Genomic DNA, 25279 nt, shown 5'->3' with positions numbered 1-25279 from the left:
TCCTTGTAGCAGAGGTTTGGATGCCAAAGAAGTCATGATCCAGTAGCCAGTTCACCATGCAGAAGATCTTTGGGCATCCATCCAGTGAATGTGGCCAAGCCAGCACAGGCATTGTTTATTTTGCGATGGGTGCATGCCGATGAAATTAGCATGCTTCACAGCCTCCAAATTGGTGATCTTATCCTGCCATTTCAGAGACGCTGAGGATGTGTCCAAGTTAGTCAAGATGGAAACTGCTCTGCCTTTTCACCTGTCTGGCATATGTTGTCTAGGTATTACCAAAGTTGAGTGCACCAAGGGTGCATGTTTATTGGATTCAGTGTTCTCAGTCAGGTGGCTGCTGTTGCACACTCTCTTACTCAGTTTGGTATCAACTGCAAATCTGACTAATCATCACTGAGTTTAAATCATTGCTATAGTCCCACAAACTTTTGAGGTTAGTCAGTTGGAACTTTAAACAAAATTATCAAATTTATTTTTAAATCTTAATTCTCAACAGAGAACAGGCAGTAGTTTATTTATTGGTGTCACAAATAGGCTTTCATTAACATTGTGAAGTTACTGTAAAAATCCCCGCGTTGCTACACTCTGGCATCTGTTTGGGTACACAGAGAGAATTTAAACAGCATGTCTTTCAGATTGTTGGAGGAAACCGATGCAGATACGGGAACAATGACTTTGCACACTGACCCAAGTCGGGAATGGAACCCAGGTCCTTGCTGTGGGGCAGCAGTGCTAACCACTGCGCCAGGTTCGGAACCTCGGGGTTAACCAAAACCGCAATGAGTCACCCAACTCATCCGCCAGTGCGCAAGCGCCTCCCTGGGTCAGCGCGCTCGCGCCCCGTTCCCGGATCTGCGCATGCCCGCGGGGAGAGGCCGCTTGGGGGTGGACATAATGTCGGTGCCATCGCTGCTGCCGGGCCGCGGGCAGGGGGAGGACATCGAGGAAGATGCGAGCCCCCTGCTCCCGTCTGCTACAGCAGCCGAGTCTCTGAGCCTCAGTCCCAGGCCGAGTCCGCCCAGCCACCGTGGCAGCGAGCAGTCATCCCACAGGCTGCTGGCTTACAGCGACGCCCTCATCTCCATCGTAGCCACAGTCATGGTAAGAGGGGCAGTGACGGGCTGCACAGGGGGCGGCTGCTTTAAACTCAATTAAACTACACTGGCCCCCAGGCAGACAGGGCTGCCGAATCCGAAACTGCATTTCCTGCACAAACCAACTGCCTGATCAGTCAGTTTGGAGAATTAGCCAGAAAAATGTGGAATACTTTTAGGCCGCGGCATCTTTTGTCAACATAAGTGCAATCTTTGTAATAAAACATGAGCATATTTTGGTGGGTCTCATAAACTTTAGCCAATCCTTAATACAGCTTTATTCTTTGAAAACTCAGGATTACATAACAATTCATCACATGAACTTTTTTAGCTGGCATATCTAAACTTCAGCTAAAGTTTAGCATGAAATTTAGCTTAAATGTTGAATTCAGCAGATGCCGAAAATTAGAGTTTTGAAATTTTTTCAGGTTGTGGGAGTCAATGGCAAGGCCAGTAAAATGGGGCCAGACTGGAAATTTTAAAATCAAGATATTGTTTGACCGGAAACTGATGTAGGTCAGCAAGTATGAGGTTGATAGGTGAACAGGACCTGGTGTGAGTTTGGATAGAGGCAGCAGAGACTTACATGGCCTCATGTTTACAGAGGATATAATGTGGAGGACCAGTTAGAAGTAGGAGATAAACTGACACAATTACAGGGTAAACTGACCTTTCCATATACCATTTGGTCAGCGTTCTTCCAATCATCAGTATATAGTCTCACAACACCAGGTTAAAGTCCAACAGGTTTATTTGGTAGCATAAGCTTTTGGAGTGCTGCTTCTTCATCAGGAGAATGTAGGATTTGTTTCGCAAACAAGGCATATATAGACACGCAATTACAAGATAATTGTTGGAATGTAAGGCTTTTCAGATAATCAAATCTTAAAGGTACAGGCAGTGTGAGTGGAGAGAGGGTTAAGCACAGGTTAAAGAGGTGTGAATTGTCTCCAGATAGTGTGACATGACACCAGGATCCCAGTTGAGGCTGTCCTCGTGTGCGGAACTTGGCTATCAGTTTCTTCTCAGCGATTCTGCATTGTCGTGTGTCATGACGGCCGCCTTGGAGAACTCTTATCTGAAAGTCTGAGGCTGAATGCCTGCGACTGCTGAAGTATTCTCCGACGGGAAGAGAACACTCCTGCTTGATAATTGTCAAGTGGTGTCCATTCATCCATTGTCGTAGCATCTGCATGATTTCGCTAATATACCATGCTTCGGGACATCCTTTCCTGCAACGTATCAGTTAGACAATGTTGACCAGGTTGCAAGTGTACCTACCATGTATCTGGTGGATGGTATTCTCGCATGAGATGATGGTATGTATGCTGATGATTTAGCAGGTCTTGCAGGGTTGTATGGTGTCGTGGTCACTGTTCTTCTGAAGGCTGGGTAGTTTGCTGCGTACAATGGTCTATTTGAGGTTGCACGGTTGTTTGAAGGCAAGTAGTGGGGGTATGGGGATGGCCTTGGCGAAATGTTCATCTTCATTGATGACATATTGAAGGCTCCAGAGAAGATGTCGTAGGTTCTCCACTCCGGGGAAGTACTGGATGGTGAATGGTGCTCTGTTGCCATGGCCCGTGTTTGTCTTCTGAAGAGATCTGTGTGTTTTTTGCTGTGGTAGGTCAGAACTGTCAATGAATTGAGCACCATATCCTGTTCTTATGAGGGTGACTTTCAGCATCTGTAGATATCTGTTGCGATCCTCCTCGTCTGAGCAGATCCCTGTGTATATGGAGGGTTTGTCCATACTGGATGGCTTCTTTAACGTGTTTACCATGAAAGCTGGAGAAGTGGAGCATCGTGAGGTTATCTGTGGGCTTGCAGTACAGTGAAGTGCTGAGGCGACCGTCCTCGACAGAGATGTGTGTGCCTGAGAATGCAACCGATTCTGGAGAGTAGTCCGTGGTGAGTCTGACGGTGGGATAGAACTTTTTGATGTCAACGTTTAGTTGTTTCAGTGATTGCCATGAGTCCAAAGGAAGAAAATGTCATCAGTGTATCGAGCGCATAGCGTCAGTTGAAGGTCCTTTGCAGTGAAGAAGTCTTGTTCGAAACTGTGCATGAAGATGTTGGTATATTGAGGTGGGAATTTGATCCCTGTAGCTGTTCCATGTGTCTGGATAAAGAACTGATTGTTGAAGGTGAGGACATTGTGGTCCAGGATGAAGCGAATAAGTTGTATAATTGGCAGTTGTCAGCGTTGAGTACTGAGGCAGTTGCAGCAATGCCGTTGTTGTGAGGTATATCAGTATATGATTGAAGGAGTCATCACTGTGACATCGGCCAACACTCATAATCTCAGTAGTGAAATAAATTCCATTACACTAGAACCACTCAACTCTAGGCATGAATGAAGTGTTAAATGTTAGAACAAATTTGATCAGTTGCCCCTCATTAACAAGGCTGCATTTGACCAATATAGCACCAAAAATAGTCTAACAAAACTGGTCAATGGGAAAATTAGTGGCTTACATCATTACTAGAAGAAAAAGGGATTGAGGACATACAAGTTCCCCAGTTCTGGTGGCCTATATCCTAAGGTATCGAAGGAAGTGGCAGTGGAAATAGTGGATCCATTGGTTATAATATTCTAAAATTCCCTGGCTACAGGAAAGTTCGCTGTTGGACGGATCTGACTGTCGTCTGTAGTGGTTCATTGGCTGTCTCATTGTTCGCTGTTGGCCTCTTGAGGTTTGTGGAAGAACTCCCATAGCCTCATTCGCCTGATGAATTCGTCTGTGTCTGCTGTGAGACTGGTGGGGTCTATTTTGGTGGTGGGGCAGAAATTGAGCCCTCAGCTGAGAATTTCGATTTCATCTGGTTGAAGTGTGTAGTCTGATAAGTTGACACTGGACTTGCAATTGCTGGTGTTAATGCTGAGTTTCTCAAGTTTCCTGTTCTTGGTGTGCATGTAGATGGCGCAGTTCCTTTGTCTCGTCTGCTTGACAAAGTTTCACAGCTGGTCTGCGTCCTGATTGTAAATTGAGAATGTGGACTCAATCTTGGTTTCCAGGATGCAACGTTTGCTATAGAGCTGGTGTATGAGGTGGTTGAGGAGTGTGAGAGAGGTGCGATGGCAAACTCTCTCAGTGTAGTCTGTGTTATAGGTTGATCCGAGTAGGTTCGTGATCTGTAGTCCTTTCGGTATCTTGTCTGCTTTCTTGCATCTTTGTAGAAACTTGATGTCTGTGTCGATATGCGCAATCTTCTTGGAGATCTTTTCCACTTGGAGCTGGCAGTTTGTGATGTCGATGGTAGTCATGATGTGGAGATGCCAGCAACTCCACATCATGACTACAGGAAAGTTTCCAGTAGATTGGAAAAATGCTAATTTTATTCAAAAAGGGAGGGAGGCAAAAGATGCAAAATTACAGATAAGTTAGTTTAAGATCTGTTGTTGGGAAAGTGTTAGAATGAATTATCAAAGAAGCAATATCAGGATATTTGGAAAGTCAAAACTCTATCCATCAGAGTTGGCATGGCTTTATGAAGGGCAAATCATGTTTGACTAATTTGCTAGAGATCTTTGAAGATGTAACAAGCAAAATGGATAATGAGGATCCTGTAGATGTAGTATATCTGGACTTCTGAAAGGTGTTTGATAAGGCGCCATTCGAAAGGTTAATTCATAAGGTTAGTTCAAATGGGATGGGGTAATTTATTTGCTTAAGTGACTGATTGATGGACAGAAGACAGAGTCAGGATAAATTTTTTTTTCTCTGATAAAAGTCGTGGAATGCCACAGAGTTCGGTCCTTGGATCCCAGCTATTTACAATCCATATTAACGACTCGGACACAGGGATAGAAGGCTCTTTGGCCAAATTTGCAGATGACACAAAAATGGGTGGGACAGTAAGTTGCAGTGAGGAGATAAGAACTTACAAATGGAATAGATAGGTTAGGAGAGTGGGCCAAAAGATGGCAGGTGGAGTTTAACCTGGATAAGTATGAGGTCAGAAAAATGGGAAGGCAACTTTTTATCTAAGTGAGGAGAGACTTTGGAGTGCTCCAGTGCAGAGGGATCTAAATGTCCTCGTTCATGAGTCACAGAAAACAAGTAGAATGTTGGCATTTATAGCTAAAGGAATAGAATGTAAAGTAAAGAAGTATTGTTGCAACTATACAAGGCATTGGTGAGACGGCACCTGGAATATTGTACACAGTTTTGGTCCCCTTGAGGAAAGATGTAGTGGTATTGGAGGCAATTCAGAGGAGGTTCAGTAGAATGATTCCCGACATGAAGGCTTTGCTGTTTGAAGAGAGATTGAACAGTTTTGACCTAAACTCTCTGAAATTTAGAAGAATAAGGGGAGATCATTGAGGAATACAAGATGATTAAAGATATGGATAAAGTAGATGTGGAGTGGATGCTTCCTCTTGTGGGGCATTCTAGGATGGGAGACTATAGGTTCAGGATAAGGGGTAGCAAATTTAAAACAGTAGAGGAGAAACTTTCTCCCAAAGTGTTGTGAATCTGTGGAATTCACTACCCCAAAGTGCAGTGGATTCTGGGACAGAGAATAAATTTAAGGAGGAGTTATTCAGATTTTTAATTGGTAATGAGTTGAATGGTTATGAGGAAAAGACAGGAAAATGAGGATGAGGAGCATATCAGCCATGATCAAATGGCAGAACAGACGCGATGGGCTGAATAGCCTAATTCTGCTCCTATATCTTATGAAAGTTGTTGGCAGCAATAATTTGAGGGCATCACTCAAGGAATTCTGCAGGGAAGCACCCTCTGTCTAACCATCATTATCTAATTCATCAATTATATTTTCTCCTTTGGTATAGTCACAATAATTATGCTTACTAATGTTTTCACTGTGTTTAGATTCTCTAATAATGAAGCAGATCAAGCAGGGCGCCACGGTGGCGCAATAATTAGCACTGCTACTTCAGAGCGCCGGGGACACAGGTTCAGTTCCAGCCTCAGGTCACTGGGTGTGGAATTTGCACATTCTCCTCATGTCTATGTGGGTTCCTTCGGGTACTCCGGTTTCCTTCCACAGTCCATAGATGTACAGGTTAGGTTGATTGGCTATGCTGAATTCACCGTAGTGCCAGGGAATTAGCAGGGTAAATATGTGGGGTTACCACAATAGAGCCTGGGTGGAATTGTGGTCAATGCAGACTCAATAGGCCGAATGGCCTCCTGTACTGTAGAGGTTCTATGAAGTCAGTCTACAGCAGGGCCTGTATAACATCTGCATTGCATAAGAGTCAAGCAAAGCTCACCACAAATAATGGAAAAGACACTGATATGCCATCATTCCTAAATCCTCCCTCAACATCCTGGTGGTCACTATTGGTCAGCTGAATTGGACCATAGGTACAATGGAGCAAAGACTGATGAACAGCTCACTTGCTGAAGCCCAAGTGTTTCTGCCCCATCTGAAAGACTTGCATCAGAATTTTGATGGAATACTCACTGGCAGTGGGGGGACAGCTGCACAGCATCATCCAAGACAAAGCAATTTACACAATTACTGTCCCTTCAAATGGAAGCATTGGAGCGAATTTTAACCTCAAAAACAGGCAGAATTGGATCTGGTGGGATTTTAAATGTGAAGAATCTGAATCTGATTCCAACCTACCCACTTCTGAATTTAGAAGAGGTGAAATGGAGGTTGGGACAACTGACCAGTTTGCAGTAACCAGGTTGACAATTTGTATATTACAGTGAGGCATTGTCCCTTTGCTGAACCCTGGCCAGCTACGTTTTCTGCACCTCAGGAAATCCATTGGCTAAATGGAGACATAGACTTCTTAATCCAGAAGGAAGTACCGTTCCTCTAAACAGCTTGAATCAGTACATTTGTTTCACCAATTCACCATGGTCAAGTATCCTATTCTCCCTATCCCTGACCATTTTGACCTCCTCCTGGCTCTGGTCTCCAATCCCCTTAAACTACTTCTAGCTTTGGCACTAATGATCTTCGCTTTGCACTGGCCTTCAATTTTTCTTGCTGCCTCTGATCTCCCCCACCCAGGTCTCTAGTTTCTCTTGTGATCTCTGATCAATCCCGACTTCAGCCCCTGATGTTGCCTCACTACAGACTCCAGTCATCCCATTTTCTAGCCTCTTGACATTGCTCACCTGTGGACGCTGATCTTCCTTGCTGACCTGGCCTCCAGAATCTACTCTGACTCTGGACTCTGGTTTTTCTCCCCACTTCTGTCAACCTCTCAGATCTCAATGAATCTGAATTCTGATCTTCCTCCCTGGCTCTCATTGCCATGATCTTTCCCTCCAGATATCACTGCCTGGTATTGAAGGCTTAACCTCCTGATTGCCAGCCAGCCTTTCAATTCGGGGAAATGCAAAAAATAATAAGCTGGTTGTGCTATTAAATTTGTTAGGACCTGAAGGAATCATGCTTTACCAGGTTTCCAGACCTCAAAGCAGCTTCCCTACCCCGAATGAATATTCAGCCTATTTTCCATCACCGGCACACTAGCTGCAGCATGCGCCATCTACAGTGTGTGTTGCAGCAGCTCTGCAAGGTTACTGAGATAGCAGCTCCCTCCATTGTGACCACAGCCACAAAGGACATCATAGTTGTGGGAGCATCGCCACAACCAAGTCCAAGTCGTGTACTAACCTCACTTGGATAAATATTATTGATTTTCCATTGTTGCTAGGTCATAATCCTGGATTTCCCTCCCATTATCGATGAGCTGGATTCAAACATAATTTAACAAAAATCATCTACATCCTCTAAATTAGTTTATTTTTAAAAATTCCCATAGTCCCTAACAACTGTGAATATTCGGCAGTTTGGTACTGACCAATTTCACGATGTGGTACCTCGAAAGGGTTTCATTTGACAAGTAAGTTTTTTTTTAAGAAACAACTCCCTACAACAGTGAGCATTATTCATACAGATTTGTTTATTTTAGTTGTCATGAACTTTGATAGGCGTATTAATTGTCTTAAACTCTGATAGATATGTTAGTTCAGAAAACCTTTCCTACTTTTATATTGGCAAAACCAGTGTTGGCTGTAAATTTGCCATATCACAGTCACAACCTCAAAGGAAGAAAAATCAGGTAGCAAGTTTTTCCCTTAGCTGCTGTAAAGGCCATCTATGTGAAAGACAAGTGACTAGTACAGCCAACAAAAAGTGAAAGTGGAAAAGAGAAAATATGTTAATCCTCTTTTTAGTAATAGTGCTCAGCCTCTCTGGGAAAATAAATTTTTATGTTGCTTTGTTAGATATGCCTACCAGTAACTCTTGTAAGTACTGAAGTAATAATTGCCTGCTTGGAGTATTGGTATCTGGCAAGACTCCAATCCAGAGATTTTATTAAGCATCTTACCATGGTGCTGTTAGGGTATGATTTTTATTTTTTGATCAAACTGCCTACTATTGGCTTGTTAAAGTTACTTTGCACGCTATATATTTAAAGACTATAAAATAATTTCTCAGTTGTGGAGGTGTTGTACAATGCTGAGAGACTCATTTTAGTTTGCTTTCATTGTTGTCATGAACATGTCAATAAGTGAGAATTTCTTGCAGACACAGATTGTGTCACACCATTTCATAGTTGAATCATTGTGTTTGGAAATTGTGTTCAAATATTCTAATACCTTCCCAAGGCTTGTAATTTTAACAAGCTCTTTTCAGCAGGCAAGTGGGAAGAGAGCAAGTTGGGGAATTGGGTGTCTTTCTTTAAATTATGCAAAAAGGGACTTTGATATCATCAGATTCAGTTGCAATTTAAACCCAGTGCCCACATGTGGAAGCCTTTCTGGATAACCTGGTAGCAAGTAGAAGCTGGGTTTAGAAAAGGCTCAAAGATATGTTAATTTGTTTTTGTTTGTTTCCTTGTAATCCAGAAAGAACAGAATGATCTTCCTGAACCCATGAAGAAAGCCTTGTGACTTCCATGCCATGGGATTCCCTTTAGATCCCACAATAATTATGCCCTCTTAAGTACCCCAACAACTTAACTGAGTGCGGGGCCTTTCTTTCATGTCCTGGGTGACATTTTGCTTTTTCTTCCTCTGCCCACTGGCTGGTTAATGCTCCCCACTCAGTTCAAGCGGAGATGATAATGGGACCTATAAGTTGAGACTCAGAAGTTAAAATCTCCCAAATCTCACAATGTGGAGGGCCAAACAACCCTGGCCACAGAGCTCCCAGCAAGGATTTAAAATTGGATTTGGGGGTTTTGAATGCAGCATTTGAAAAACATAATATGGATTTGCTAGTCGACATGGTAAAGAATACTAATTGAAAAATCTAGTGTGTGTTCTGTTAAATATTCTAATTTGAATTTCCAGTCTGTTCCAACTGAAAAATTTAAAATGTAATAAACATATACACTTACATTGGGTATGTTTACAGCATTTGGTTAATTTCCCAGCTCTATCTATCTCCAAGATCCAGAATGATGGAGAATGGATAATCTCTCTGTTACTTTTAGGAACAAAAGTTTAACCAAGTAATTAAGATCATAGATACCTTTTTAATGATATAATAATACAATCAACCTCTTTGAAATAGGGAACAATTTAAATGGTTCAATTTCATTGTTGTATGTAATCAATTATTGTTAGAGTTTTAAAAATGGGTAGATTAAATGTTTACTATTTTATTACTCTTTGCTTTTCTCTCTCTCACAATCCAGTCTTTCTTTACTCATTTCTCTTTCTGTATCTGACTTGGCTGATTCTTCCTACCTCTCCATCATTCCTCTGTTTCTCTCTGTCTTTAAACTCATTGTTCCAGATGCCTTGTTGCTCATGCCGTGCTATTATCCAGTCACACTTCTAACAAAAGGCTTTTGAGCTGAATGATGCCAAAAATGTCAACTAATGGCATACTCCACAAGATGCCCTCCAAAGATGCAAGTAGTTGCGGGAGTGGGGCCTGAGTGGAATTGTTGTTGGTATGGGCTTGATGGGCCAGGTGGTCTCCTTCTTCAGCACTGTAGGGATTTCTATGATTCTAAGAACCTTAAAAAAAATCAAGCTCAGTAATTTGTGAGTGTACTACATTAGCCTTTTCACCATGATGTGACTAGGAAATAGGATCATGCAGCAATGAACAAAAGCACATCTACTGCAGTTTGTCCACATCATAACTAATATCTGTGATAGACTACCAGTAAAGCTACTCCATTTGTTGTGAATTAAATTATTTGTTGGTGGTAGCAGTAATTTTGCTGTCCACTGAATAACAGCGCAACTGGAGTTTTCAATAGAAGATTTTAAAATTTTGAACTAAAGCAATAATACACTTTTAAATCCGCTACATTGTTCTTGCTTTCAGATTTTGCCTGTGTCTCACACAAAAATTAGAGCTGATCAGGTATTGTACCTCTTTAAAACTGAATTATATGTTTTTAAATAACATTGTTTTATGTCATGTGATTTTATGCATGTATACACAGAAGGATTTTTTATTTTTCTAACATTGCATTTTGGTTTGATTATGGAACAAAATGCCAGTAATGGGATACTGGAGTTTTTCCTCTTTTCTAATAAAGCAGAATGCCTCTGTGTTAGAATGCCATGAGTTCAAGCCCTATTCCAGGATTTAAGTATAAAATCTACGTTAACATTAGTGTAGTACTAAGGGAACACTGCACTGTTCTAGGTGGTGCCTTTTGGTTGAGAACTTAAAGCGAAGCGCTCTCTGCACTCTTCGGTTCCTATAAAAGCTCCCATAGTACGCGTCAAAAAATGTCCTCCTCGGCCAATGGATTAACTGCTTATTCATCATATTGTTTTTTGTGAGTCCTTGCTGTGTGCAAATTAGTTATTTACCAACATAGCAACAGCGCCGGCACATCAAAGCTAACTAATTGGCTGGAAAATAATTCTTTTCTATTGAAAGGCTATTATTTCATGATGACTGGCGAGCAGTTGATATTTGCTGCATGTTTCTGAGAGCCAGGGATACAATTCCTATACATTCTTGAAAAAAGATAATTTATACATGCATTTTAAATAATTAAATAACTTGTGGTGTATGTTGAATATGAAGCTAATTTCAGTTGAATTAAATTACTGCTGTCCACGCTTATAATTTATGGAACAATGTTTAGCAGCTATCATACGGCTACACCACATAGTAGTTGAATACTTTTTTGATGAAATCCACTACGAGATAACATCATTTTATTTTCCAAACTAGGAACTGGAAGAAAGTCTGCAGCAGCTTCTAACAACCAAGATAGCTGTGTACATTATGACATTTTTAATAGTGACTGTAGCTTGGGCTTCACATATCAGGTAAAATATTGTTTTTAACAATTGCAGCACAGTTTAATTGTTAGCTTATCAAAGAAACAAGTACTGTGCTCAGCAGAAAGAAATCATAGATGATTACAATGTCTCTTATTTCTGTAAGATATGTGAAGAGATCTGATGCTAATGTTAGGCAGAACAGCAATTTTTTGTATGAATATCATCATGTAATGAATTCCCACTTGGAAAAATGCCTTATTTTATTTGCATTACTTATGAACTTCAATTTTGATGAGAACTGCAATTTTTTGATAGATTGTTCCAAGTGATTGAACGAATAGATGATGTTCTGGCCCTTCTCAATTTGGTAAGTGTACAATCTGCTCAGAATATCACACTGACTAAAATAAGCACAAATTCTGTGCACCGTTATGAAACTGTTATTAGTTAGATGTTGTCTTTGTAAGTTGCACATTGAAAATGTTCCTGGTGCTATGTATTTTTGTATCTTTTCTATTGCACTCTGATAGAAAATGGCTGTGTCACAGAGTCCAGAAACTTTCCAAGTCAATCCTCTCGGTATCTATGCTGAGTTACTTGATCTTGACTAAAGTAGTAATGATAGAGGTACATCAGTTAACACTAGAGTCCTAGGGTTAAAAAGAGGAAAATCAATCAAGTTAGTATGTGTCTAAATTTGGGATCTTGCTGACTGCAGTGTTCTTTTCATTGTTATCCATTGCTACTTAATTTGATACCATCCAGATCAGCCAATGGAGGTAACTGGCCACTGTGCAACCAAATCTAGGGAGGTAGAGAGGAAAAAACTATTGAGATTAAATACAAAGGAAAAAGTAGAACTTTTTTAAACTTGGTTGAAAATGCCACTCATGGTTTATACAAATTCATTGTTGGGAAAAACCATCGACTTGCGCTTATCAGCACAGACCCAAGAATACCAAATTTCAAAGGGAACAACAATTTATACTGCAAGAAAAAGTGCACTATTATTTATTCTTTCATGGGATGCGGGCATTGCTGGCAAAGCCAGTATTTGTTGCCAATTCATAATTGCTCTTAAACTGAATTGTCTGTTCACATCGATCAGAAAACAGCACTGCTTTTGAAGAGTACCTATTACTTTGCTGTTTTCTGAAAATATGGCCTGCTTGCAACTTAACTGTTGCACTAAATCAAATTGTTTGGTTATTGACCTCTCAATGAATACAAATCAGCACAATGTGTGAATATATCTCCAAAACTGAAGCTGTGACAGACATACATACTGGATCCCTGGCGCTTTGAGGAAACAATGCAGATCACTGTGCCATCCCTCTTTTTTAGCCAATTTGAGCCCCACAAACAGCAATGTGATAATTACCAGGTAATCTGTTTATTAGTGAGATTTGCTGAGGGGTAAATATTAGAAAGCAGAGAACTCTCCTGTCCTCCTTCCATGCATCTTTTATATCTACCTGAGAGGGCAAATAGGGTCTCAGTTTAATGCATTAGCTGAAAGAAGGCTTGAGGAACAGTAATGTCAGTGGGATTCTTTAAAATTGGCAAATATTTCTCCAAACCCTGCATAGAATATAGGCTTTCATGGTTTTATCTTTGTGTCAGTGGTTGCACAATGGTCTCTGTGAGTAAGAAAATTGTGGGTTCATGTCCCACTCTAACCTGCATATATAATCTAGGCTGTCACTGCAGTGCAGAATTAAGAGACTGCTGCAGTACCAGAGGAGCCAGCTGAAAAATAGGGACGGCACAGTGGTTTGCATTGCTTCCTCAGCACCAGGAACCCAGTATGTATGTCTATCGCAGCTTTAGTTTTGGAGATATGCTCACACATTGTGCTGATTTATGTTCATTGAGAGGTCAATAATTAAACAATTTAATTTCGTGCAATAGTTAAGTTGCAAGCAAGCCATATTATCAGAAAACAGCAAAATAATAGGGAATCCTTATTTCTAATATTAAAAAAAGGGATATGAAGAACAGGTGAGCATATGGATTTGAGACCAGAGCGAGATCAGGCATGATCTGATTGAATGGCAGAGCAGGCTCAAAGGGCTGAATTTGCCTACTTCTGCTCCTAATTCCTATGTTAGACCAGAGTTCAATTCTTGGTTTGGGTGACTGTGTGTAATTTGTACATTCTCCCGTGCCTGCATAGGTTTCCTCTGGCTGCCTCAGTTTCCTCCCACATTCCAAAGATGTGCCGGTTAGGTGGCTTGGCCATGCTAAATTGCTCCTTAGTGTCAGAGGGTTAGAGGGGTAAATACATGCGGTTATGGGGATAGGGGGTGGGTAGGATTGTTGTCAGTGCAGGCTTGATAGACTGAAAAGCCTCCTTCTGCACTTTAGAGATTTTATGATTTTCAATATTGCAACGCTATACACCTCAAAAGTACTCAACTGGCTATAAAGAGCTTTGGGATGTCCTGAGGTCTTCTAAGACACCTTTTAAATACAGGTTCTTAACTTCTACTCCTACAATATTCCAGCTGTTTTGAGTGAGTGGCTTGAAACAGACATCTTCAAAATCGGGACTGGGGTCGAGCAAGACTGTGTGATAACCCTCATACTAATTACAAACTGCCTAGTTATTCACCTTATTATTGTTCATTAATTATTCACCTTATCAAGAATCAACTGCCCTCTGGTGTCATTTTTAAATACTGTCAAAATGGAAAGGTCTTTAACCTTGTTCGCCTCCTTCCAAAACTAAACTGACCACCACAGTTACACATCATTGCCCACTCGTTATCAGATTTTCCAATCTCAATCTCCTCAATTCTGCGAACTAGAAACTTGACCTGTCCTAAGTCACTGACAAAATAAAATTCCACACCAAGTCAGCCAAATATTCCACTTCCCATATATGTTGAAGGGGAGACTGGAATATGTTGAGTACATCTCATACTTTGGAAGCCACTTCATAAAAGGCCACCATCGACAAGGAGAACCAACATCAGATTAGCATGCAAGTTCCACCTTTTACAAGCTACAGCAGTGAATGTCTGGTAACAAAGATCTCCGCAAGTCAGCAAAAGTCCCAGTGTTCAGAGCAGTTATCATCGCCACGTTCTTATACTGCAGCATTGAGTATCTGTGACACATAAGAGCGCTCGAAGAATCTCATCAGCAGTGCCTCCAGCATCCCCCATGTTTAATAAGAGCACTGTCTTAACAAATGCTCGTGTTCTTCTTGAAGCCATTCAGGCAAAAGTCCTGCAAAATCAACTTTGATAGACTAGCCCCTGTGTCCAGCTGTTAAAGCCATCTTCCCCATCAAGTCTCAAATGACTCATCATTCCGGAGGAGGGGAAAAATTGTTTCAGAGGCACACCACAGCTATGAACCATGGTAGCATTGACCCTAATGTCTGGGAGGAGCTTGCTACCATTTGTTCAGAATGGAGACAACATTAAATTGCATCACACTTAAAATTCCAATGCCTTTATGATGAGACAGAAAAGGAAGCAAATCCTGCACTTCGGATTTCATTACATTGTTGAATGTCCTGCATTATGTAACCAAAGGTATGCAGGTTTCTGCTATGATTCTTACCCACAGAAAGAATCATAGCAGAAACACCCAACCCTGAGTAGACATCACCCTTGAATCAAAGGACAGCCAACAAATCTTAAAATACTCATATTGTTTTCTGATGAATTTGAACAGATGGCACAGAATATCATCTTCACACTCTCAGGATAGATGATGACCCAGGATTTCTGCACATGCATGTGTAATACCTGAACACACTTGTATATGGTATTCAACCCAGTAGTGGCATTTTCAACTTTGTTAAAAAGTACTAATTTCTACTTTGTTCTTTGAGGTTAGTCTTTAATTTTTATCTATACAGTTTTATGTTGCAGCCACCTGATCTGAATTACACTCCCAGTTACATTTACATTGGTTTAATGCCAAGTGAGCTCAAGCTTCCTTTGTGGTTCATTATTAATGTTAGGAGTGTCAGAGTGCATACGTCATTGCTGTTCAGCAAATTTCATACATTGTTTAAAAAGTCAATTTTAAAATAGGAATTTACACTGAGCTAGAGTTGTACTGTACCTGATGTGAAACCTAAGTGATGCAAGACTGCCCAGTAAAGGGGTTTGGTAACTCATATTTTCAGTTCCTCAAGATTCAGATTGAGAGCTGTCTTTCCAATTACTCTGCCATTTTTTTATCAGTACAATTTTACACCACTTTATATTGAAGCAGAGATAATGACAACAGGAACCTTATTTGGTATTGGTGTCGTACATTGCAGCCTCAGTCTATATTGGCATCTAAAGTGCTATAATATTTCTTTTTTAGGCATGTATGATGCTCATAACCTTTCTGCCTTACACAGTAAGTAATTGTATACGATAGGTCAATAGACTATAGAAGTTGCAACATCCACATCATATGTGAATAGCACATGCCATCATGTTTTAAAGCAGTAATTGTGTTTTTAATATATTTCTTTTGAGAAAATGTACATTGCTTTGATATCATGAAGTTTGAAAAGGATGATTTTGCATGGTAAAACTTTTTATATGTTTATTAAATACACACCCTGTTAAGGTATATCATATTTGTTTTATTTGGTGGTAGTTAGGATTAAAGACACCTTAATTCACCTCAGTGCAAAGCACTCTGAGGGGTGAAGGCGAACAGTTAGCAACTGTGGTCCATATTTGTACCAATGATTTGGTAGATAGAGAGATGAAGTCCTGCAGGCCGAGTTTAGGGAACTAGGAAATAAACTAGCAAGCAGAAACTTAAAATTGGTAATCACCAGATTACTCCTGGTGCCATGTGCACGTGGATAGGGAAAGTTAATATGTGGCTGGAGATCTGTTAAAGGAAGAAGGGTTTTAGATTCCTGGGATATAGAGATATATTGGTGAAAATGGAATCTGTAGAGGCCAGGTGGATTGCACATGAACAGAGCCAGGACCAAGGTCCTTGCAAGGCGATTTGCTGGTGCTGTTGGGAAAGTGTTAAGCTAACTTGGCAGAGAACCAACAGCAAGCAATATTGGAGGGAAAAAATAAAGTGTACAGGAAATTAGGAGAAACAGATAACACTGGAGTAGGTGGTGGTCAGAGTAAAGTGAATGTAATAAAGTCTGAATAGGTTTACTGTGCATGTATGTGAAGTGTGGTAACTAAGATTGGTGAGTAATAGGTTTAGTAATAGCACGAGGAAAATATAACATTGCAGCAGTAATGGGGACTGGCTCAAAATGGTGAGGCCTGCATACAAAGTGTTCAGGAAATATAGGGAAGGAAAGATAGGAGGCGGAGTAGCTGAATTGTTTAAGAAGAATATTATAACACTACAGAGAGAGAATGTCCTGGAGAGGTAAAGGACTGAATGTATTTGATTAGAACTTTAGGAAAAGAGGAACCTTTACACTCCAGAGTGTATTCTATGGCCACCCGCCATTGTGAATGATGTACATTTTCAACAAAAGCATCAAAGGTGCAAAAACCATAGTGTAGTTACAACTGGGACTTTATCTTAATATACATTGGAAGAGTAATAGCGTAAAGGACAGAGAGGAAGAAGAGTTTCTTGAGTGGGTATAGTAGGATTTTCTGCATCAGTAAATTTCTGGTCCAGCCTCACTGGATCTGGTTGTAGTGGCAAGGTGAGCAAAATGGATCAAGTGTCAACAGGGAATATTTAGGGCATAATCATAAATAAAGAGATTGGCAACAGAAAAGGAAAATGAACTAATCCAGAGTAAAAATACTTAATAGGGAACGGTGAGGTGAGTTTGGAGCTGGCCTGAGTAAACTGGAATTAAAGATTGACAGGCATAACTAACAACAAAGAGGAGATGGTTTGAGTACTATCAAACATTTCCACGAGGGGAAATGTAGGGAAATTAATTCAGAGCTCCCTCTGACAAAGGAGGTAGAAAATAAAGAGGGAAGTGTGCTTATGACACATCACGTTGACAATATAATTGAGAACCAGGCTAAATACGGATAAATAAGAGGGAAATTGTAGAAAGAAGTAAATGAGAAAGAGTACATGTAGGAGCCAGTGATTAATATAAAATAGAATCCAAAAGTCTATTATAGGCATTCTAAAAGGTTATTAAAAGGAGAAGTGGAGCTGATTAGTGACCTAAAAAGAGTGGCTCAGGTACTAATTGAGTACTTTGCAGCTGTCTTTACCAAGGAAAAAGATGCTGTCAAGTTATAGCGAAAGAGGAGATAGTTGAGACACTGGATAGGTTACAGATTGATAGAGGAGGTTTTAAGTAGGCTGTTTGTACTTACAGTTGATAAGTCACCAGAGTCTGAAGAGTGGTGCCCGAGGACTGGAGAATTCCAAAACTTACACCCTTGTTCAAGCACTGTGTAAGGATATGTCCAGCAACTGCAGAACTGTCAATTTAACCTCAGTGATGCAAATGTTTTTAGAAATAATAATGGAGAACAAAATTAAGTCACTTGGTCAAATGTAGATTAATTAAGGAAAGTCAACATTGATTTTTTAAAAGCAAATTGTGCTTAACTAATTTAAGTGAGTTTTTTGATCTAGTTAACAGAGAGTGTTGATGTGATGTACATGGACTTCTAAAAGATGTTTTCTAACGCGCCACATAACTTGTTAGCGAAGTTAGAGTCTATGGAATAAAAGGGACAGTGACAACATAGATACAAAATTGGAAAAGCGATAGTGGTGATATTAGAAGCTCTGCTTCTCTTTATATAGTAACACTGTAGATTTAGATATACAGGGCGCAATTTCAAAATTTTCAGATCATACAAAACTTGCAAATATTATGAACTTCAGAAAGATAGTGATAGATTTAAAGTGCACAAGGGCAAGCAATTGGCAGATGAAGTTTAATGCAGAGAAGCTTAAAACAGATGAGGAGAAATTATTTCTCTCAAGGGTCATGGGAATTTGGAACTCTTCTTCAAAAGCCAATGGAAGCAGTGAAGCAGTGTCTTTGAAAATATTTTTAAGACAGAGTTGGATAGATATTTGGTAAACAAGGAGGTGAAAGATTATCAGAGGTAGGCGGGATGCAGATTTGAGGTTGCTATCAGATCAGCCATAATATTATTAAATGGCGGAGCAGTCTTGAGGAGCCAATTGGCCTACTCCTGCTCCTTGTTCGTATAGAAGATGATTGCAAAAAGAGCAACAGCAACATGAGGTAGTGAATGGTTAAGACCTGAAATGCACTGCCTGAAAGCGTGGTGGAAGAATATTCAATGAAGGTTATAAAAGCAAGTTGGATACATAGCTAAAGAGAAAAACATATGCAGAGCTATGTAGAATAGGCAGAGAAGTGGGACCATCTGAGTTGCTGTTGTAAAGAAACAGCATGGAGATGACAGGTTGAATGTCATTATTCTGTGCTGCAATCATTTGGGGAGTTGGTTAGCTCAGTTGGCTATTTTGTGATGCAGAGTGACGCCAGCAGCGCATGTTCAATTTCTGTACTGGCTACAGTTATTCATGAAGGCCCACCATTTCAACCTTGTCCCTTGCCTGAGGTGTAGTGATCCTCAGGTTAAATCACCACCAGTCTATGATCATCTGGAACTACAGTGAATTTACTTCCTTTTACTTTAATCATTTTATAATCCTATCCGTATTGAATAACATATTTTCTTAGTAATATTATTGAATTTGAAAATATGCTTTAACATGTGAAGGCTGATGTATCTACAAACCCACTGAAACTTGTTGTTAATGTTCTTTCCTCCTTAGTTTTCTCTGATGGCATCGTTTCCAAATGACACGCTTGGAATTCTATCATTTTGTGTTTGTGCAATTATCATTGGACTAATTCAGGTATGGATTAGGTTATGTGATTTCTGGCAATATAGCTACAAAGGCTGAGCACGCGGAGGGGTATGTTTGGAAAGTTAAAGAGAAAGTCAAACCAATGGTGCAGGCTGGCAATGTGGGTAACGATAATCAGTGCATGACAGGAAGGGACAAAGCATCTAAATATGAGAATATACCAATAAGTGAGGACATATGATAAAAATACATCATTAGAAGTTTTTTATCTGAATGTATGAAGTATTTGTAACAAGATCAATGAATTGACAGCACACAGGAATAAATATAATACCAGAGCCATTACACTGATAGTGCTGTTAGGGAGGGAGTTCCAAGATTTTGACTCAGTGACAGTGAAGGAAGGTGATATAGTTGTTAGTCAGGATGATGTGTGACTTGCTGGGAAGCTTGCAGGTGGATGTTATCCCATGCGTTTACTGCCCTGACATTCTAGGTGTTAGAGGATTTGGAAATTGTTATCAAAGAATCATTGGTGAGTTCCTGAACTGCAACTTGTAGACAGTTTGTTTCATCTTGGACAGAGTTCTTGGAATTGCATTTATAAGGATGTAAGAACTAGGAGCAGGAATAGGCCAATTGGCCCCTTGAGCCTGCTCTGCCATTCAATAAGACCATGCCGATCTTTTTGTGGACTCAGCTCCACTTACCCGCCCACTCACTATAACCCTTAATTTCTTTACTGTTCATAAATTTATCAATTTATCCAGACAAGTGGAGAATATTTCTTCATACTCGTAACTTGTGCATTGTAGATGGTGCACAGGTTTTGGGGAGTCAGGCAATGAGTACTTGCTGCAGAATTCCTACCCTCTGACCTGTTCTTGTAGTAAGAAGTTTCACAACATCAGGTTAAAGTCCAACAGGTTTATTTGGCAGCAAAAGCCACTAGCTTTTGAAGCGTTGTTTCTTCAGGTGAATTTCAGTTCGCAGACAGGGCATATAAAGACACAAACTCAATTTAACATAATGGTTGGAATGTGAGTCTTTACAGGTAATCAAGTCTTAAAGGTATAGACAATCTGAGTGGAGAGAGGGTTAAGCACAGGTCAAAACAATGTGTGTTGTCTCCAGCCAGGATAATTACTGAGATTTTGCAAGCCCAGGCAAGTCGTGGCGGTTACAGATAGTGTGACATGAACCCAAGATCCCGGTTGAGGCCGTCCTTGTGCGGAACTTGGCTGTCAGTGTCTGCTCAGCGATTCTGCACTGTCGTGTGTTGTCAAGGCCACCTTGGGGAACGTTTACTGGAACATCAGAGGCTGAATGCCCGTGACCGCTAAAGTGTTCCCCAACAGGAAGAGGACATTCTTGCCTGGTGATTGTCGAACGGTGTTCATTCATCTGTTGTCGTAGCGTCTGCATGTTCACCCCAAAGTAGCATGCCTCAGGACATCCTTTCCTGCAGCATATCGGGTAGACGACGTTGGCCGAGTTGCAAGTGTATGTACTGTGTCCCTGGTGGATGGTGTTCTCACATGAGATGATGGCATCCGTGTCGATGCTCCGGCACATCTTGCAGAGGTTCATGTGGCAGGGTTGTGTGGTGTCATGGTCACTGTTCTCCTGAAGGCTGAGTAGTTTGCTGTGGACAATGGCCTGTTTGAGATTGTGCAGTTGTTTGAAGACAAGTGGGGGCATGGGGACGGCCTTGACGAGATGTTCGTCTTTATTAATGACATGTTGAAGGCTCTGGAGAAGATGTCGCAGCTTCTCTTCTCCGGGGAAGTACTGGATGATGAAGAGTACTCTGTTCAGCGTGTCCTCTATTTGTCTTCTGAGGAAGTTGGTGCGGTTTTTCACTGTGGCACGTCAGAATTGTCGATCAATGAGTCAAGCGCCATATCCTGTTCTTAAGATGGCATCTTTCAGCATCTGGAGATGTCTGTTGTGATCCTCCTCATCTGAGCAGATCCTTTGTATACAGAGGGCTTGTCCATAGGGTATGGCTTCTTTAACATGTTTAAGATGGAAGCTGGCAAGTGGAGCATCGTGAGGTTATCTGTGGGCTTGCGGTACAGTGAAGTGCTGAGGTGACATCCTTGATGGGGATACTTGTGTCCAAGAATGCAACCGATTCCGGAGAGTAGTCCTGTTCTTTAAGTCACAGTATTCATATGGCTGGTATAGTTCAGTTTTTGGTCAATGGCAAGGCCAAGGATGTTGCTGCCAAGTTCTGTGATGGTAATGTCTTGAATGCCAAATAGAAATAATTAGGTTTTGCTTGTTGGAAATAACCATTCCTTGGCACTTGCATGGTTTCAATTTTATTTGCCACTTATTAGTCTAAGCCTGAATGTTGCCCAGGTGTTACTTCACATGGTCTTGGACTGCTTCAGTATTTGAGGATTTGCACATGGAACCAAACATTGCAATCATCACTAATGAAGGAGTTGAAGATGTTGGGGCTAAGTCACTGCCCTGTGGAACACCTACAGCAGTTCTGGGCTGAGATGATTGGCTTCCAACAGCTGTCTTCTTTTGTACTGGATATAATTATCAACCAGTAGCAAGTTTTCTCCTTATTTCCCAATGACCTCATTTTTTCTAACAATCTTTTATACCACACTTGGTCAAATATTGCCTTCATATCAAGGGAAGTCACTCTCAACTCACCTATAGAATGCAACACTTTGTCCATGTTTGGATTCAGGCTGTAATGAAGTCTGGAGATGAGTGGCCCTGGTGTAATCTGCGTGTTGACTCAGTGAACCACCCAATTTTGCAGTGTTGCTGTGTTTTATTGTCTGTGGTTTTTTAAACAGTATTTTATGATAAATGATCATATTATTGATTTCAAAGTTGCAAAGCATTTATGTTTGTCTTATTCAAGAGGGTATTTCTATTCATGCTTAGAACTTTGTAACCTTTAATGGCGAAATGGCAGATGTACCATGTTATAATGTGCTGAACTATATAGAATAAAACGTTCTGAGTTTTGATCCAGAATTTGTGCGTAACTACTTGATTTTTAATTGCAACGCCAATTGGTCTACAGTTACCCTCAGCGTCTTTAGTTGAGGAAGGGAGAAAAGAAATCAACCCATCATACTCATTTCCTAATCGCTGTTCATTGATTGGCACTAATAAGTTATGCTTGTATGAACACTGGGAAAAGATGGGCTCAAGTTCAGCTGTTCCCCAGGGATAAAGAGATCTGTTCTTTCCAATTGGCTCAACTCACTAAGTAGAGTGCTGCAGCCATCCATGGAAATGTAGGCTTATATGTGACAATGAGAAAAGAGGAAAATGTGTACTTTAGGATCTAGCACTGAATACAGAGTATTCAGTAACTGTTAGAGAAGAAATTTCATACAACTAACTTTTCCTTGTTCTAATTTGATAACAGGCTGTGATTGTGATATACGGATTCCACCGACCTTACTTATTGAATGCTCATATATATGCATCAGAAGATCAAATTTCCTATAAGTACCAAATTTTAAAGATGATTTTACAAGCTCCAGCTCTCTTTGTTTTAGCAGGGATCTTATCTTTTATCTATTGCCCAGTGGTAAGTTTCTTTTCCCTGTGTTCAGTTTTAAAAGGCTCGATAGATTTGTTTGTACATTCGTGTCACCTTCAAGAACCATACCTGCAAAATGTTATCTAAAATCAGTGGTTTGCAACAAACAGATTCATGAATGCTTGGCAACTCAAATTTGTTAAAGTAAAGTCAGCACGATCTCACAAAAGATGCTGATTCTGAAGATACTTCGATTCAATCTGAGGAATCAACTGTTTAGCTGCCCTGTGTAATTTAATTCTGACTGGCAATTGCTATTGACCTATGTGAGTACAAAGCTGTAACAATTGTGCACATCAAAAATGAAAATCTAAGTCGAATTCCAGATGCTATAGACCATATTGTACTGCAATTCATGGCAAAATAATAGAAAGCAAAGTGAAGAAATAGATTTTGCAACATCAGAGTTTCTGTAAGGTGGGACTGTCATGACTTAAATTTGAGTTTTTTAAAAAATGATCAACTTGTAATGTACTCCATCTTATCGTCTAGAAATAGAATAATTTTAGCACAATTAAGAGTTTTTAAGAGACAGTAAGAGTTTTTATAAATATTTGAAGAGGAGGAGGCTGGCTAGAGTGAATGTTGGACCCTTAGAGGATGAGCGGGGGGATTTAGTGGTGGGGGATGAGGAAATGGCTGAGGGCTTAAATAAGTTTTTTGCCTCGGTCTTCACGGAGGAGGACGCGAATAGTTTGCCAGGTATTAAAGATAGAAGGATGGTAGGAGTTGAGGGCCTGAATGTGATTACTGTCACTAGAGAGGTAGTGCTTGATCGACTAGCGGGACTGATGGTGGACAAGTCCCCAGGACCGGATGGGTTCTGAAGGAAATGGCAGAGGTGATAGTAGATGCCTTAGTGATTATTTACCAAACTTCGCTGGATTCCGGGGAAGTGCCAGAAGATTGGAAAACGGCTAATGTTATGCCGCTGTTTAAAAAAGGTAGCAGGCAAAAGGCAGGGAATTATAGGCCGGTTAGTTTAACGTCGGTTGTTGGAAAAATGCTTGAATCCGTCATCAAAGAAGAAATAGCGAGGCACCTTGAGAAGAATTGTTTGATAGAGCAGACGCAGCACGGATTTGTTAAGGGGAAGTCATGTCTGACAAATTTATTGGAATTCTATGAGGATGTGACTAGTGCGGTAGACGGAGGGGAACCGGTGGATGTGATGTTTCTCGATTTTCAAAAGGCGTTTGATAAGGTGCCACACAAAAGGATGCTTCAGAAGGTTAGGGGACATGGAGTTGGGGGTAAGGTGTTAGCGTGGATAGAGGATTGATTGTCTAATAGGAGGCAGTGAGTTGGTATCAATGGGTGCTATTCTGATTGGCAGTTGGTGACTAGTGGAGTGCCGCAGGGATCAGTGCTAGGGCCTCAACTATTTACCATTTATATAGATGATCTGGAGGAGGGGGCTGAGTGTAGGGTGTCGAAATTTGCTGATGACACAAAGATAAGTGGAAAAACAAATTGTGCAGAGGGTGTGGAAAGTCTGCAGAGGGATCTAGATAGGCTGAGCGAGTGGGCGAGGACCTGGCAGATGGAGTCCAATGTTAGCAAGTGTGAGGTTATCCACTTTGGCAGGAATAATAGTAGGAGGGATTACTATTTAAAGGGCGAAAAGATGCAGCATGCTACGGTGCAGAGGGACCAGGGGGTCCTTGTGCATGAGTCGCAAAAACCCAGTCTGCAGGTGCAGCAGGTGGTCAGGAAGGCGAATGGGATGCTGGCCTTTATAGCGAGGGGGATAGAATATAAAAGCAGGGAGGAATTGCTGCAACTGTACAAGGCACTGGTGAGGCCGCAGCTGGAGTACTCTGTGCAGTTTTGGTCGCCACACTTGCACAAGGATATTTTGGCCTTGGAGGGAGTGCAGAGGAGGTTCACTAGGCTGATACCGGAGATGGGGGGGTTGGACTATGAAGAGAGGCTGAATATGCTGGGTCTGTACTCTTTGGAGTTTAGAAGGACGAGGGGGGATCTTATAGAGACGTATAAGATAATGAAGGGGCTGGATAGGGTAAAGGTAGAGAGATTCTTCCCGCTCAGAAAGGACAGCAGGACTAGAGGGCACAGCCTCAAGATAAGGGGGGAGCAGTTTAGAACACAGTTGAGGAGGAACTTCTTCACTCAAAGGGTGGTGAATCGCTGGAATTCTCTGCCCATTGAAGTGGTGGAGGCTACCTCACTAAATATATTTAAGACACGGGTAGATAGGTTTTTGGTAGGCAAGGGAATTAAGGGTTATGGGGAGAAAGCGGGAAAGTGGAACTGAGCCACTTCAGATCAGCCGTGATCTTATTGAATGATGGGGCAGGCTCGAAGGGCTAGATGGCCTACTCCTGCTCCTATTTCTTATGCTCTTAATTGGGAACATCAATCCTCAAAGTTTCAAGAACCTTTAATAGAATATAATATTCAGGTTTCATTGAGAAACCTGCCTGTCGAAACATATCTGGTGATCTGCTGAACTGTGCATGTATCTTCTATAAATGACAGCAATGCTGCATCATGACAAATAAATTACATAGTCTCAATGCTTATTGAATTTCTGTGCATCCCTAAAAATGTGCCAGAGCTGTCTCTTGTCTTTCTGTATGACT

The 25279-nt window shown here is 40.9% G+C and overlaps 1 protein-coding gene across 1 annotated transcript in view; it reads left to right on the top strand.

The window, feature by feature from the left end:
* Positions 1–887: 887 nt before the first annotated feature.
* tmem175 (transmembrane protein 175) overlaps positions 888–25279 on the top strand; it is a 36790-nt gene continuing 12398 nt past the window's right edge. Inside the window, exons 1-7 of the mRNA XM_080191159.1 lie at positions 888–1104; positions 10386–10424; positions 11253–11350; positions 11621–11672; positions 15638–15673; positions 19052–19135; positions 22497–22661. Coding sequence (XP_080047285.1) covers positions 898–1104; positions 10386–10424; positions 11253–11350; positions 11621–11672; positions 15638–15673; positions 19052–19135; positions 22497–22661 — 681 coding nt within the window. The 5' untranslated portion in view covers positions 888–897. The remainder of the gene's footprint in view (positions 1105–10385; positions 10425–11252; positions 11351–11620; positions 11673–15637; positions 15674–19051; positions 19136–22496; positions 22662–25279) is intronic.

Source organism: Carcharhinus amblyrhynchos, chromosome 1, assembly GCF_965287045.1.
Source record: "Carcharhinus amblyrhynchos chromosome 1, sCarAmb.v2.hapA, whole genome shotgun sequence".
NCBI classification, from domain to species: Eukaryota; Metazoa; Chordata; class Chondrichthyes; order Carcharhiniformes; family Carcharhinidae; genus Carcharhinus; species Carcharhinus amblyrhynchos.
The sequence above is the reverse complement of the archived record's forward strand: the minus strand, read 5'-3'. Positions and strand labels throughout refer to the sequence as shown.